This window comes from Nannospalax galili, unplaced genomic scaffold (genome assembly GCF_000622305.1).
Source record: "Nannospalax galili isolate Female #2095 unplaced genomic scaffold, S.galili_v1.0 scaffold35, whole genome shotgun sequence".
Lineage (NCBI taxonomy): Eukaryota > Metazoa > Chordata > Mammalia > Rodentia > Spalacidae > Nannospalax > Nannospalax galili.
Window position 1 is genome coordinate 188712 of NW_008336449.1, and position 17267 is coordinate 205978.

At 43.0% G+C, this 17267-nt stretch overlaps 1 protein-coding gene across 1 annotated transcript in view; it reads right to left on the reverse strand.

The window, feature by feature from the left end:
* Cacna1b (calcium voltage-gated channel subunit alpha1 B) overlaps positions 1–17267 on the reverse strand; it is a gene marked incomplete in the record, with an annotated part of 220698 nt that overhangs the window by 166913 nt on the left and 36518 nt on the right. The window contains 3 exon segments of the mRNA XM_029562551.1: positions 4497–4687; positions 5414–5566; positions 6776–6867. Coding sequence (XP_029418411.1) covers positions 4497–4687; positions 5414–5566; positions 6776–6867 — 436 coding nt within the window.

Below are 17267 nucleotides of genomic sequence, written 5' to 3' on the forward strand. Positions count from 1 at the left end.
CCTTCTCATACAAACCTACAGCAATAGTGTCAGCATGCACAAGACCCATGCAAACTTAGGCAGACAAAAACCCAGCACAGAACTGTGGAAATGAACAGCAGGCCCTAATCTCAGTCGAAGAATTACTGGCAGCTGATTACTGCTGGGTGAGGAAGAACTAATCTTCTTTCTGAAGGGGGAAACTCTAGATACGCTGACTAAACCCTGGTGGATGAACTTGCACTGAGGGACACCTCAGGACACTAACTTTACATAATAAGCCTGAATACAAATGACAGAATTATGAACTCCAGTTGGGGGGCTATGGGAGGGTGCCAAAGGGGAAGGGGGGAGGAGGTTATAAAGATGATTTTATATATGAAATACACAAGAATTCAATTTTAAAAATTTTAAGACATAAAAATTAAATGTAAAAACTCTCCCTTTAATATATATTCATTCTATCAGTGCTGTCCCTCTAGAGAACCCTAACTAATACAGTCTTTCAGGTATTTACCCCTTGGAGGGTACAAGATAGATACATACTATCTTTCTATATTAAATATGACAACTCCATGTGAATCTAAACTTGTCTCAAAATAATAATTACAAAATTCCATTTTCTCAATTCCACATCTCCTGCAGACACCGCCCCTTAAAGGGGTGGTCTACACTGACATCTTAACTGCCTTATCCCATGCTCTTCGGTTCACACACTCGGGGTTTACTCCCACTACCAAGACTGTTCTTGCCAAGGTTACCAGCAGCCTTTGTCTTGTCACATGCAACAGATTTCTCCTCCCATCTTCTTTGGCCTCTCAGCAACACAGAACACCTTCTTCAAACTTTCTGCTCTACTTTCAGGATACAACATGCTCCTGGCATTTCTCCTACCCCTCACAAGCTCCACCACTGCTCCATTACTGGCTCCTATCCCACTGGCCTCCAAAAAGGGAATTCTTTGGCGAGACTGTGGGCTTTTGTCCTTCACCTGAACTCAGATAGTTTCATCCTCTCCAAATAATTGTCAACATGTTCTACATGTCAATGAGTTCAAGTGTCTATCACCATACCCACTGCCCCTCCTGAGCTCTCTCTCTCTCACATGTCCAACATCTCTACTAAGATGAAAATAGTTATCAACAACTTTACAAAGCCAAAACAGAATCCCTGAGTTCCACCATCACCCTGCACTAAAACAAAGTTAGGAAAACACCTTGCTCCCGGTTCTCCTCTCCTTTCCCAGGAGCTCCAACCACACTGTCTCCAGATCTTCTCTTTCCCTCACATAGCGTATCCAATCTATGAGCAAATCTTGTTTGTGTTAAATCAGAATGCAGCCTTCACACCTACTTATCTGAACACTTCTTGCCTGAGATGTGCCTGTAACTAGCATGAGCAAAGCCCTAGTGATATGATCATTTACTGATACATGATCCTGTCATTCCTCTGAACCCTTCTCATATGCCAGGATAAAAATTTAAAACCTCATTACTTTTCAAATAACTCCTGGATAACCACTTCAAGTTGAAAAATTTGATTCAGTAATCAAAAGTGTCTATTCCCGCCGGGCATGGTGGTACATACCTTTAATCCCAGCACTCAGGAGGCAGAGACAGGTGGATCTCCGTGAGTTCAAGGCCAGCTTGGTCTACACAGTGAGTTCCAGGACAGCTGGGGCTACAGGGAGACCCTGTCTCAAAAAGACAAAATAAAAAAAGTGTCTATTCCCAACTGGTAACAACTTGTCTAACATATTTCTTGCCAACAGCTGATGGCCACAGCTGGCACAATCAGTGGGAAAAGCAGACACCCTCATTGTTCTTCCACACCAGCATTATTGCTCTTTTCTCAGCCTCCTGTTGTGGGTGTTAATCCAATACTGTCAAAGCAGGGAAGGGAGGGTGGGACAGGACACCTTGTCCAAGTAGTGCTGTCCTGAGACTATCATCTCTCTGTTCTGTCAGGAAAGTACTAATGACTATCCCTCACAAGGCACTCCTATGAACTCTTCTAGAGTCCTGTCTGAGTCCACATACTTTCCAAAACAAAGGCAAGTCATTTCCCCACAGGCTGAACAACCCCCTTCCCTATCTACTACCACCAACTCCTCAGTAATCCCTGCTGAGAAGCATTGCTGCTCTTGTGGCCACTCTCCCAACTGTAGCTGATGTGAGAAACACAGCCTCCTCTGCTACCATGTTCAGTAAACTCCATCTGCCTCTGTCCACCCCAGGAGCAGGCCAGTGGGTTCTGCCCACACAATAACCCAGACTCTGCCACTCAAAGGAGCATTTGTCTTAGGAGTCCATGCCTGGTCAGGAGATAAACAGCAGGCTGTCTCCAGAAAGTCCTCTTCAAAACCCTATCCAAGCTCCAAGAGCCAACCTATGTGGAGTGGGTGGGAGGAGAGTGAATCACCCTGGTTCTTGGCCACCTGCTCTGGTCTTATGTGTCACCACCACAACCTGGTACCTCAGCATTTCTATGTTTTATTTCTGGACCCCAAAAGGCCCCAGCACTCTCTAACTAGACACACTGTGTTCCTCAACCTCCTCTGTTTGCTTAATAATGCTTGCTATCACCTGGTTCTCATGTGCTAAATGCTGCCTGTGTTCCACTATACAAGTGCTCTGTGCCTAGTGGGTCCCACTGAAATATGCACTAGATGAAACCTCTGTGGCCTCTCTGGCCATGCCTCCTGCCTAGAGTGTGGCTGCTGACCATTCTAATCCTAGACAGGCAGAGGCATTTGCATCACTGTGGCCATTGGCTAAACTCCAGTGGGTTCTGAGGGCTGTATAGATTTGGTCACATGGCCCTTCATTTGCATGATGCTGACAGGAATGTGGCCAGCAGAGAGCTATTTTTAGGGTCTGTCTTGGTGGCAATTGTTCTATGACTGGCAGAAGAGAACAGCAAAGTCCCCATCCCTGCCTTTGTCCCTGTTCCTTATTCTCTACATCAGTCCATTATCAGACATTTAACTAAGGAAGAATCTGGTTCAAAAGACCTTAGCCAGTTTTCCTTAACTCTTCATTTATCTGCTCAAACTTGATAGATCAGCCCAACAAAGCATTTGCTTAGCACCTCCCATATGCCTAGTCCTGAGATCACCTAGGTTCCCATGAACCCATGGGGGAGGCACAGTGCCAAAGGTCTCAGTTTCTCCCTTTCCTCTTGTCCACTAGTACTCAGACATAGCGGATAGAGGCCATGGAAAAAGGCATAGGGCTCCAGAGACATGTGGCCCATGCCTCACTCTCAACACACAGATGACAACACCTTGGTCCCCAATTCTCCAAATTCCTAATACCCAAACAGAACACAACCTCTGCCCATCCAAAACCAAGGGCCACTAGTCATACCTTCCCAGACTCCTGGTTCCACTGTACCTTCACCTTCATTCTCTATTTTCCAAAGTACTGAGGTACTCTTACTTGGTCTTGTTCTCTGATAAGACAGCTCACAGGACTCTGGGATAGGATGGGGAGGGAGCAAGGTAGTCTTCTTACAAAAAGATTGAGATTTGCTCAAGACACAGTTATAGAACCACCAAGAAGAGCCTCAGGTAGGCGATAAAGGAATGAGATGGGTCACTAACCCCCCCTCCAATGGCCTTATTTTGGACTTTCATCATGACCACCAAACTCAGACTGCCTGAGACAGGCTGGAATCCTAAAAAGAGTGAGGAGAAAGAAGATTTAACAGTACTAGACAGACAAGGTACAAAGAAAACAAAGGTACAAAACACAAGTTCCCAAGCAGTCCCAGCATGATAGGACTGAGGCGGTGCCTGGGCCTTAATTCAATGCAGCCCTAATCCTACTCTACAACATCTTTATTAGGCAACCTTCAGATCTCACTGGCCCTTGACTCCATTTGGAAAATTCCAACAGGTACGGTATGGTTAATAGCAGGCTGCCTGCAGATCTAGGGCCTAGGCAAATCAGTCAGCTTCTCTGTAACCCATTTTGATCATCCATATGCATTAACAGGGATATAGCACATAGGCCTAATGGGTGGCAGGCTCACAATATCAGCCACTGGTGCTGCTGCTGCCATCACCATGGGCAACAGCAGCATCTTCTCTGCAATTCCCTCCTCTGACCTCCACAATCAGCCCTCAGTCTCACCTTCATAAAGAAGACTCCAGGCCAGGTGTGGTAGCCCACATCCTTAATCCCAGCACAGGGTAGGCAGAGGCTGGTGGCTCTCTGTGAGTTCAAGACCAGCCTGGTCTACATAGCAAGTTCCAGGTTAGCTGGGACTACAGGAAAACCTTGTCTCAAAAAAGATTAAAAAAAAAAAAACTCCAGGAGCACCTAGGTCAAGAATATGAGATGACACTGACCACAGGACTTTGATAGAACAACTAGATAAAGGGCCCTATGTTTTACCCTTCAGAAGGGGAACAGGCTGGGGACTGGGAAAGAACTCTCCAAATGAGATTCCCAGAGCACCATCCTGGGAGCTCTAAACCTCACTACTAGGTCCAGGGCCAAGATACAACTCACATTGTAGAGGATGTCAGTCCAGCCCTCCATGGTGATACACTGGAAGACTGTCAAGATGGCAAACAGGATGTTGTCAAAGTTGGTGATACCAAAGTTGGGTCCTGGCCAGTACTCCCGGCATTCAGTGTCACCTTCGCACAATCTGGCTGGAGCCTCCTTGCCACAGGGGAAGTCACCCACAGGCTCTGTATCTATGAGGAAGAGAGTGAAGCAAGCTAAGTTCTCCAGGTCCACTGGGAAGGCTGAGTCTGGAGAACCTGCTGCACCCTGAACCTCCACCATCTCCCCACCCCTCCTCATACCTGTACCAGATCGCTCAACTGCCTCCACCTCAGCCCAGGATCCACCCTCTCTGGAGCTCCTTGCTCACCTCTCCCTCTCTCCAGGAACCTGCCCATTATCATTCAAATATGCTCAGGATTCCTTCATCCTGAAATCAAAACCAGCAGACACCTACACTCCAATTGTTATTACCACCTGATTTCTCTTCTATCACCCAATCTGGGAGAAAAGGGAGACTAATAAATGATAAGCCTGATAAATGATTATAAGGTTTATTTCTCTCTTTCCAAATATCTTGATTAAAGTCTACAGAAAGCTATCATTAGAGCAGAGGGTTTCAGGGAGGTCTTCCTGCTAAGGGTGACACAGGGAGCATGACAGCTGTTTGGCCACCCAACTGGAGCACTTCTACTTGGCATTTTTGCACTTACTCTTCCTGTAACTGAAGTAGATCCCAAGCTATTCTATGTCAAATACATTTGTTTCCTTCCTACAAGTTTTTACAATCTGTTACTTTATTCATGTATCTACTTAATGGTATTTATCAGGATACTAAAATGTAAGCCTCACTGGTCTAGAAGCTCAAAAGCCCCTCTGGCACTGGGATCCTCATCTGAGGACCCTATAAGACTCACCTGTGCTGTTGGGGAAGCAGGCCTTGTGGAATTTCCCCATATAGAACTCAAGGCCAATGATGGCAAACATGAGGATGGCAAAGAAGAGCAGCAGCCCAATCTGCAGCAGTGGAACCATGGCCTTCATGATCGACTTGAGCACCACCTGCAAGCCTGGAACCAGAGGACAGCACAGGGCAGGTCAGAGGGGAAAAGGGACAGAGTGACAGGAAAGAGACAGAACAGCGAGTGCTTATGTGGGCAGGACAGTCAAAGCATGAAGTCTTAGGGAGAAGTAGGTTGAACAGTGTCTCATAGGAGGGGAAGAGGCAGGACAGGCAACTTCTAAGGGTATGAAGTCCAGGGTGGATTATAATCACTGGTGAGAACATGGATCAAGGACAGTTCAGAGTCTGAAAAGAGCAGAAAATCCTAACAAGAGAATGAACTACAGAAAAGGAGGTGAAGGGTCCTAAGAAGAAAGGCCAGGGAATCTTGGGATAGAGGAACAGAGAGTCCTGGGAAGTAAATTACAGGGCTTCCTCACAGACCCAGCAACTTGGGAAAAGGAAGTAGGCCTGCTATTCTCCAAAACCAGGAAGTGTTTTGCCACTGGCCATAAGACATTAGTGAGTCAGGCCAGAGGAACTAAACAAAGGAGGCTATAATCCCTGGCCCCTCACCCTCCCAATCTGGCTCCAGTTCTTGGACATAAAGCTGAACCCTTGCCTGTTCTGGGAGAAGAGTGAGCTAACCAATGATTTGCCTGTAGTAGGCTCAGTACTGAGACCCTCTCTACATAGGCCCTTAGTAAATCCAAGGCCAAACTTCTACTGGGCTCAGGGAATGGGAGCAAGTATACACACAGGCTTATAAGATTGTTTCCTTCCTACAAGGCCATTCTTGTAGACCATCCTCCTGCCCCTGCTTGTCTCCTTCAGTGACCCAACCGAGAGGCATATCTGATGACTAGTGTCAGTTTCAGTCCACTAAGGCTAAGAAAGGTTGCTCTTTGAAGTCTTGGATATTTTTCCTGCTCTACCACTTTAATTCATTGCTGTTCTTTAACCCCATAAAATGAAGCAAAGAGCCAGAAACACATGTCATGGAAAAACAACAGGACCACTCTGGAATTTTGTGGAGAACGAACTAGAAAAGGCCTGTTCCTTCCTTCCTGCTGCCTGGTTCTATGTTCAAAAGTAGAAAAATAAGTGGTAAGGGTGTATCTAGTAGTAAAGCATATGCTCAGTATGTACAAGGCTCTAGATTCAATCCGCGGCACCATGCCTGCAAAAGAGTGTCCAAAGGGCCCAATGCTTAGGGGGCATGGCTGTGATAAGGAAAGAGGAGGAGTTGGCTTGGGCCTGACTGTCTTGGACTTACTTGGAATCCCAGACACCAGCTTCAGGGGCCTCAGCACACGCACAGCTCTTAGGGTTCGCAGATCAAAGTCAGTTCCTGCTGTGGCAAGAATCCTGGCAAGAAAAAAGGCAACAGAAGTAAGGGTTTCCAAACTGAATCTGGGAAAAAACATTCTCATCCCACCACCTGTGTCCTTTCTCTCAAGAGCAGCAACACATTCGTGCCTGTGTGCCCTCCAAATCCTGAGGTCTGCACAGAAATGCTGACAAGGACTTTATCTACATGCTGTCCCTCCAGTTCAAGGACATTATCTGAGTGGACACTCGGTGTTGACCTGGCAGTGAATCTTCCTCCACCTGAGTCCAAGCCTGAACCATATTCCCAAACAAATCCCAACTGCACTATACACTGCCTCATGAAAGGGTAACAGTGTGTGGGAACAGAGGTAGAATGGACCCTGAGGGAAACCAGAGCAGTATCACCCATCACCCTTCCTAATGTGATCTTAGGAGAATGGAGAATGGAAGGTTAGAAGATAGAATAAAGGGTTCAGAGACTCAGGAAAACATCATGAAGTGATGTCAGCAACAAGGCTAGAGCTGCTTATTGCTCAGTGACTAGTCATTAAACAGTGAGATATTGTGGAATGTAAAAATCCATAACACACTATCAGCAGGAGAGTAAGGCACCTGTATTGTTTCCCCCATTCAAGACCATCTTGGAACCAAGATGAACTTCTTAAAGTGAAAAGGCTAGCTGGAGGGCCCCACTGCTGCTATAGGTGACTGCACAGAAGACTCCCACAGCCCTCACAGGTCCTGTACACAGAGTTCACAATGGTGTTACTGCCAAAGTTAGTAGTACACTCTGTACAAACTCTATGTCACCCAGTGACCTAAACTGAGACATCTCCAGCTTGAAACTGGGCCCACTGCTTCAGTGATTCCCACCCTGGGGTAGCTGCCATGGTGATCCTCCATGGTAAGACTATACCTTTGATTCATCATGCTCACAGAGATAGCTGCAGCATCATAATCCAAAAGCTGCTCAGAGCCTTGACTTAGCAGAAAGACTAAGACCTGGTGTCCAAACTCATATAGCACCCATCTCACAGAGACCAGACCAACTTGCACGGATAGCAAGCTAGCACAATTGGTGGCCCAGGACACCCACATGCACCTGCACCTGACCTGACAGATACAAGGCAGTGACCTTACTCCTCCCTCCAAACATGCAGCTATGTGGCCCACACAATCAAGCCTAGCCCATCAGTCAGCCAGATAGCATTCCTACCAAACTCAGAGCACCTGGTGCACAGTCAGCCCATAGCAATCTCATATACACATGCCCAGCCCAGCAGCCCAACAGTCAGGCAAGAACTCCTTTGCTTCCAGCAATCCCACATCATGACAGACGTGAACACCCTCAAGCCAGGGTCACTGATAAAACTATAGACATTGCTGCTAAAAATTATAGGTGAAGGTGCTGGAGGGATGGCTCAGCAGTTAAGAACACTGGCTACTCTTGTAGAGGACCTGGGTTCAATTCCCAGCATCCACCTGGTGGTTAACAACCATCTGTAACTCTAGTTCCAGAGGATCCAACACCCTCTTCTGACCTCCATGGGCACTGCACAACACAGGTGCACTTATACACATGCAGGCAATACACTCATATACAAAATAATAAACGAAATATTTTAAAATAATTTTTAAAAAGAATCATAGCTGAAGAAACTGCAAAGAAACCACACAATGCTACTTATCCAGAGTCAAGGCTAATATACCAATACCCAACAGAAATCCCTATACCTCATCCATAAGAAAAAAAGAAAGAAAGCTATAAAATTGTACGAGGCAACTATTATATTATATACCAGATACCAACATAGGGATACAAGAAACATAAAAAAGCAAGAGAAGGAGAACTCTGAAAAAACTAAATGAATATACTGTATGATCTGGTTATGCCACTCCTTGGCATCTATCCAAAGGGCTCATCCTACTACAGAGATACTTGTACATCCATGTTTGCTGCTGCTCTTTTCACAATAGCTAAGAAATGAAAACAACCTAAATGTCCCTCAACTGACGAATAGATAGTAGAAATGTGGTACATTTACACAATAGAGTTCTACTCAGCAGTAAAGAGAGATGAACTCATGAACTCTCCATGTAAATGGGTAGAACAAGAAACTGTTATACTAAGTGAAGTAACACAGACTCAGAAAAACAATCGACATATGTTCTCCCTCATCTGTGGATCTTAGCACCAAATCCTTCTATGTGGGTCTATATTCTGATGTAACCACAGAGCCAGGAAAATGGAAAGGAACCATAGAGGTAAAGGGAAAGAAGAAGCCTGAGAACAAGGGATGGTAGGAGACAAGTGTTATCAAAGGTGAAATGAGTAAAATGGTGATATGTAACTGGGAAGGGAGGAGGGAAGGACATATAAAGAATCACGGGGGCAAAGAGGAAGAAGGAGCTCAAGAAAGGGGGGATAATAGGAGACATTATCAAGGTTAGGGGGAGGGAGGAAGGGAGGAGGGGAAAGAGAGAGAATGAATGAATGAATGAATGAATGAATGAGAGACTGAATAAATAAAGTTTAGGTGGTGTGAAAACCCAGAGGGAAATGTATTAGCTCAAAAACCTAATGAAAAATACACATACGCTATCTGAACGTGAGTGCGTGTTTATACCTGAAGGCTATAAAACAAGAAACATAGTGCCAGACAGGAGAAAACCCCTTCAAGTTGTTGGTCAAGGTTGTCCAAGAGACTGTCAAAAAAATAACACAGGCTATTGCCATAGCCCTTGATTGCCTCCCAGAACTTGAATTGCTGAAGACAAGACATACTTCAGACAGAACTTGGAGCAATGGAATTGGAACTGATCTGGAAGCCTCCTCCCTAAAGATGAGCTCTCATAGTTCTAGAGGACACTATGTAAGCTGCTAAAGGAGAAAAATCAATCAATGGTCCAACCCCAGCTTTAAAGCCTAATAATCACAACAATGACCAGCATAACAAACTATTGCAGTGCAGAAGTGGCACTTTTATCTTGGGGGTAATCAACAGTTATCTAAATGGACTTAAAGCCCTGTCAATGGGAGGAAACTCATGGATGGTCCTGTAAACATAGCCAAATACACATGACTGGAGAGGTCATAGATCCTAGAGAAAATTCTATCTCTGCCATATCCCTAGACAAATTTTCTTACTGTATGCTCAATATGGACTCTTATTTACAGACAAGTAAGCCAGTCATCACTCATCAAAGAAGCTTCTTTTTGCAACAGATGGAGGCTGTTACAGAGATCCACAACTGGTCATACACAGAGAATATATGTCTTGAGAGATGCCCAGTCCTAAGTGACTATACATCTATAACGGAACTTCTCTCTACGCCTAAGGCTCAAGGAACATAGCAGAGCAAGGGGCAGAGAGAATACTAATGCATCTCTCAACTCTCACCAGCGAAGCTTCCTCATGCAACAGAGTATCATGCACACAAAGGCCACAATTGGCCAAGGTATAGAGAATAAGAGATTGCAGAGTGCATGTCCCTGGATAGGACTCCTATATTAAACTTCACCTACCCACGGCTCAGGGACCATTGTGGAAGAGGGGGTAGAAAAATTGTAAGAGCCAGGGTTGGTGTATGAACATAAGGAAACAAAGTCTTCCAGGTCTCTGAAACCTGCTCATATGAATTTACAGTAATGGTGACAGCATGCATAAGATCCATGCAGGCTCAATCAGACAAAAAACTCTGGCAAAGAACTGGGGAAATGGGCAGCAGGGTCTAACCTTAGCCAAGGAACTATTAGCAACTGATTACTGCTGGGTAAGAGAGAACTGATCTTCTTTAAGAGAGTGACTCTTGATAGGCTGACTAGACTCCAGTAAAGGAACTTGCACTAAGGGACACCTGGGTACAAAAGCTTGACTTGATAGGCCTTAACATATATGACAGAATGCATGAAATCTGGTGGGGGGGGCAGCACTTAAGGGAGGTACAGATGGGAACAGGGGTCTAAATATGATTAAGATGTACTGTATGAAATATACAAAATTCAATAAAAATATACAGTATAAAAAAGGAAGGGCCAGGGGTGGTGGTGCACACCTTTAACTCCAGCAGACAGGCAGAGACAGGCAGATCTCTGTGAGTTCAAGGCCAATCTGGTCTACATAGCAAATTCCAGCCCAGCTGGGGCTATAGGGTTTAATGAAAGATTAACATAAAAAATCAATAGCATATCTATATATCAATAATAAATTGATTGAAATAAGAATCAAGGGGGCTAGAGAGTTGACTCAATAGTTAAGAGCAGATACTAACTGCTCTTACAGAGAATCCAAGTTTGGTTCCCAGCATCCACTGGTTGGGCAGGTCACAATGACAAGGTCACAACAGCCTGTAACTCCAGCTTCAAGAATTCTATACTTCTGGCCTCTATAAGCAAGTGCACTCACATGCACAAAACCCCACACAGACACACATGCATACACATAAATGTTTTTTTAAAAGAAAAAGAAATTAATAAGTTAATTCCAATTTGTTATAGCTTTAGTTGTCAGTTTGACACACCTAGGTAGAGGGGGCCTCAATTGAGGAATTGTCTCAATTGGGCTGGCCTGTTGCCATGTTTGTGGGGCATTTTCTTGATTGTTGAGTGATATGGGAAGGCCCAGCCCACTGTGGGCAGTGCCACCCCTGAGCAAGAGGCTTCCAGATCGGTTCCAATTCCACTGTATAAGAAAGCAGGTTGAGGGCTGGAGAGATGGCTCAGCAGTTAAGAACACTGGTTGTTCTTGCAGAAAACCCGAGTTCAAATCCCAGAACCCACATGCAACTAACAACTGTCTGTAACTCCAGTCCCAGGGGATCCGACAGCCTCTTCTGACCTCCACGAGCACTGCATGACATGGGTGCACTCACCTATATGCAGGCAATACACGCATACACATAAAATAAAAATAATAAATAAATAAAGCAGGTTGAGCCCAGGTTGGTGGAAAAGCCAGTAAAGAGCATTCCTCCATGGTCTGTGCTTCAGCTTCTGCCTTCAGGTTCCTGCTCTGAGTTCCTGCCTTGGGCTCCCCTCAGTGATGAACTGTGACCAAATGAACCCTTTCCTCCCCAAGCTGGTATTGGTCAAAGTGTTTTGACACAGCAATTGGAGGCAAACTAGAATAAGAGCCATGAATAATTTTAACCAATGAGGTAAAGAACATTTCAATGAAAAATGTCTCCTTTTTTTGGACTTTTTGAAACAGGGTCTCCCTGTAGACCTAGCTGCCCTGTAACTCATTAGTAGACCAGGCTGGCCTTGAACTCATAGAGATCTGCCTGCCTCTACCTCCCAAGTTCTGGAATAAAGGCATGCACCACTACACCTGCCAAAAAGTCTATTTTCATATCACCAAAATAATCCACAGATTTGATGCACTCTCCATCAAAATATCACTTGACATTTTTCAGAAATAAAAAAATTATAATCCAAAATGTATGAAACCACAAAGACCCCAAATACCTAAGGTACCCTAACTTAAGCAAAAAAATAAAGCTGAAGGCATCATTATACCTGACTTCAACACACTAAAAAGCCACAGTGACTCAAACAGCGAGGTACTGGCACAAAAACAGACAGGTCAATGGAAGAGAATAAAGAACCCAGAAATAAATCCACACATTTACAGCCAACTGATTTTTGACATAGGACAATCTCCACTAAATGATACAGGATCTGAAACTAGAAGGAAATGTAGGAGGAAAACACAGGGGAAATGTTTCAGTAGATTGGTCTGGGAATACAATTTTTTTCAGATATGACCCCAAAAGCACAGGTAACAATTTTAAGACTTGACAAATGGGACTTCTGCAAAGCATAGGAAATAATCAGCAGCATTACAGCTGACCTACAGAATGGAAGGAAATATCTGTAAAATACTCATTCAACAAGGGATTAATTTCCAGAATACATAAGGAACCCACACAACTCAATTAGCAAATAGCCCAGTTTTTAAAATGGGCACGTGTCCCAAACATCAAGAGAAGATAGAGCAAGCACCAAAGGCATAGGAGAAACTGTTCAACACTACCACTGTCAAGGAAACACAAAGACAAATGACAGTGAGATGCTATCTCAAGCCACTAGAAAGGTTATTTTTAGAAAGATTTTAAGCTAGGTGTGGTCATGCACACCTTTAATCCCAGCATTTGGGAGGCAGAGGCAGGCAAATCTCTGTGAGACCCAGGCCGCCCTGTTCTACATAACAAGTTCCAGGCCAGCTAAAGCTACAGGGAGCACTTTATTTTTTTGCTTAGGTTAGGGTACCTTAGGTATTTGGGGTCTTTGTGGTTTCAAACAAACAAACAAACAAACAAAGAAAAAAGATTTCAAAAATGACAATGCTATAACAATACAGAGAAAGGGAAACGTTTACACCATCAACAGGCAAATACACACCATGGAACACAGTGTGGAGAATTCTCAACACCTGGAGCAACCAATGGATTGCAATGTGTGCACCCAAAGGGAGGGAAAGCACTGCTCACAAGAGCCATGACACAGACCCACACTAGGTTTCCATCAACAAATGAGCAATAAGCAAGGTGTGATACACAGACACAATATAATATCATCCATAAACAAGACTGTAATCCTGCCATTTGTGGCAACATGAATGAGCCTAAAGGACTTTAAGTGAAGTTAAGACAGGCTCAGAAGGATAAATGCCACATTTTAACTTAGATGTGAAATTTTAAAAGTTGATCTCATAGAAACAGAGAGTAATGATTATCAGAAGATGGAAAAGTAGAGAGATGGAGAAAGAATGGTTAAATATGAGAGAGCAACTGGGTAAGAGTAATAACTTACATTGCTCTATAGCACAACTGCATAACTCTAGTTGACAACAATTAACTGCATATTCCAAAACAACCAGTAGGATTTTCAATGTTTCCAACCCACAGAAACAGTTCAGTGGCAGAGGACTGGCTAGCAAGTACAAGGCCCAGGTTTTACTCCTAGCCCAGAAGACAAAAGAAAAGAAATTACAAACATCTGAAGCAATGAACAGGCCAAAGGCCCTGATCTGATTATAACATGCTACACACATATATTGAAATTGACCGTACCCCATAAGCATACACATTCTTATGGTCCTAGAGTAGGCAAATTCACAGAGTCAGAAAGCACATCATTGGTCACCAAAGGCTAAGGGAACTGTTGTTTAACAGATACAGAGTTTCTGTTTGGGGTAAGGAAAAGTTTGGAACATAATTAATGCTACTAAATTATACTCTTCATATGGTTAAAACGACAACCTTCATGATATATACTTTACCTCATTTTTAATTAGCAATAAAAATATACAGGAACAATGGATTTTACCCTTTAAATGGGGAATATATATGATAAGTGGATTGGAACCCAATCAAGGAGGGTAAGAAGAGTCAGTGGGTCAAGGTTCTTGTCCTGTAAGCCTGATGAGTTCAATCCCTGGAATCTCCATAAAGGTAGAGTAGAGAATCAACTCCCAAAAGTTGTCCTCTGACCTCAACATATGCACCATGGCATATGTGCTCATATGCACATCACACACAGACACACAGACACACACACACAGACACACACACACACAGTAATAGTAATAATAAAATTAACTTTTTTTTAATATTTTATTTTTATTTTATGTGTATGCGTGTATTGCCTGCCTGTAGATAAGTGCACCCGTGTCATGCAATGCCGGCGGAGGACAGAAGGGGCTGTCGGATCCCCTGGAACTGGAGTTATGGACAGTTGTTAGCTGCCATGTGGATGCTGGGATTCAAACCCAGGTCTCCTGCAAGTACAACCAGTGTTCTTAACCGCTGAGCCGTCTCTCCAGCCCCATAAAATTAACTTTTTAAAACTTTAAAAATCAAATTGTTGGTGGAACTTGAGAAGTTTATGAAAATGAAGAGTCAAGAATAAAATGATATTAAACACTGAAAGATGTCTAATGAAGACACAAAAATCACAAACTACAGAGTAATAAATATTGTGAATAAAATGGAAAGAAAAAGAAATTTTCAGCTTGAGCAGAAGACACAGGTCTATAATCTCATATACTTGGGCATCTAAGGCAGGAAGACCTCAAGTTCGAAGGCAGTCTGAACTACAGAGTAAGCTCCAGGTCAGCATGAGCAACTTAGTAAGGACCTTGCCTCAAAATATAAAGTGAAGAGGGTTGAGGATGTAGCTCAGTGGTCGTGTACTTGCTTAGTATACACAAGACCCCAGGTTCAATCCCCAACACCACAAAAAAAAAAAAAAAAGGAAAGAGGGGAGGGGAAGGGATGGGAAGGAAAAGAAAATATCTCTAATTTGTATTGCAAGAACATCCAACTTCCAAAATAAATAATTCCCACAAACTCACATGAAAATTTCAAGAAGCTTATCAGAAAAATCAAAAATCACAAGGGGAAAAAAAAAAAAAAAAAAAAGATGCTCAAAGCCATTGGCAGCCAGGGAAATTCACACGCCCAGCTGAGCAGGCTATGCAAATCCTGGTACTGTCTCTCTCAACAGCTACGCTGGAGGAGGAGAAATTTGCAGAATCATTTCAGAAAGTGCCTGGCTAATTCCAGTAAATGTTAAAGTGAGCAGCGCTGTGACTCAAGATGCCACTTCTGACTGTATAGACAATACATGCAGACATGTTCCTGTAGCTCTTTGAAAAAATCAAAAATTAGAAATAGCCTACTGCTTTTCACAAAGAAAGGGAAAAAAAGTAATTGTGGAATATGTATACAATGGCACATTATTTTATAGTTAAAAATGGATGAATACTCAAAATTAAATAAACCTACACACATTAACACAGAAAAAAAAAAATTAGAACAGACCTGGGAATGTAGCTCAACTGGTAGATTGCCTTGCATGAAGCCCTAAGTTCAATCAGCAACCAAATACCATAAGCAGTCCTGTGGAGTAAATTTCAGCCAACTGAGCTCATTGGTCTGAGACCCTAGGGTCTGAGCAAGAGGCCCGGGCATCCCAGCCTATTAGGTCAGACACCAAGTGTGACCCCCACAACACAAAAGCTGTACCAGAGAAAGCCTCAGTTTCATTTGTTGTGCATTAAATTTCCTTAGGGGAGTTAGCATTCTGAACCCTGGAAAGACTTAAGAACTCAATGTATTTATGAAAAATCAAGTCTTCTCTATTAATATTTTTGAGTTATGACTAAGGGAATTTATCAGAATACAAGCACCTGCACTTAGCATCACATTAGCCCTGTAAGTCTAATTTAAAAGATACAATGAGGACTGGTGAGATGGTCCAAAGGGTAAAGGTGCTGATGACAAGCCTGGCAGATCTGAATTCAATTCAATATCTAGGACCCACATGGCAGAAGGAAAAAACTGATTCCTACAAGTTATCCTCTGACTTCCACAAGTCGTTCTCTGATTCCACACACTCGCAAGAGTGGTAAATACATGTGTACACATGCTTGTGCACACACACAAAAATAAATAAAAACATAATAAAAACTTAAAGCTATAATGAGGGGTTAGTGATATAGCTAAGTAGTAGAGAATTTGCCCAATATGAATGAGGCCCATAGTTCCATCCTCAGCTCCCTACCAAAAAAAGTTAAATAAATAATGAAATAATTGATTTAGAATTGTGATTTTAGATTAAAAAATAAGTTTGTAAAACATGTGGGGATATTTAAGGAAATTTAAGGATTTGTACTTTATCTTACTTAACATACAATATTTAAGTCCTCAGGAAGACTTAGTAATTTTTAATTAACCAGTGAAATTTTATATATTTGACAATGAGTTTATAAAGTCAGATAGAATACTATCTAGAATCTCCATGAAATTAATCATTAAAGTTGACAAATGTATAAATAGGTTTTTCATAAGCTAACTCTAAAAGGTTAAAAAAGAACTAATTTTTTGGATTTCTAACTTGAATAAATTGAATGTTGATTATTAGAAATTAATTTCTGAAAAATCTTTTCTATTCAAAACTTCCCTCTTAAAAATACAAACGAAAGCCAGTAAGATGGCTCAGGAGGCAAAAGTATTTGCCATGCAAGTCTGATGATCTGAGTTTGAGCCCCAGAACCCGCAGTAGAAGGAGAAAAACCAACTCCTAAAAACTGTCCTCCACAGGCACACCATGGCATGTATGCACCTGCACCCAAAAACATTACACATACATGCAGACATACATACATACACACACACCACATACACATCATACACTCAAACACACATCATATATTCCAATATACATCATACATTCACACACACTATAAACACATACACAATAATAAAGTTTAAAAGTTTCTTTTTTGCCGGGTGTGGTAGTGCACACCTTTAATCCCAGCACTCAGGAGGCAGAGGCAGGTGGATCTCTGTGAGTTCAAGGCCAGCCTAGTCTACATAGCAAGTTCCAGGTCAGCTGGGGCTACAGAGAGACCCTGTCTCAAAAAGACCAA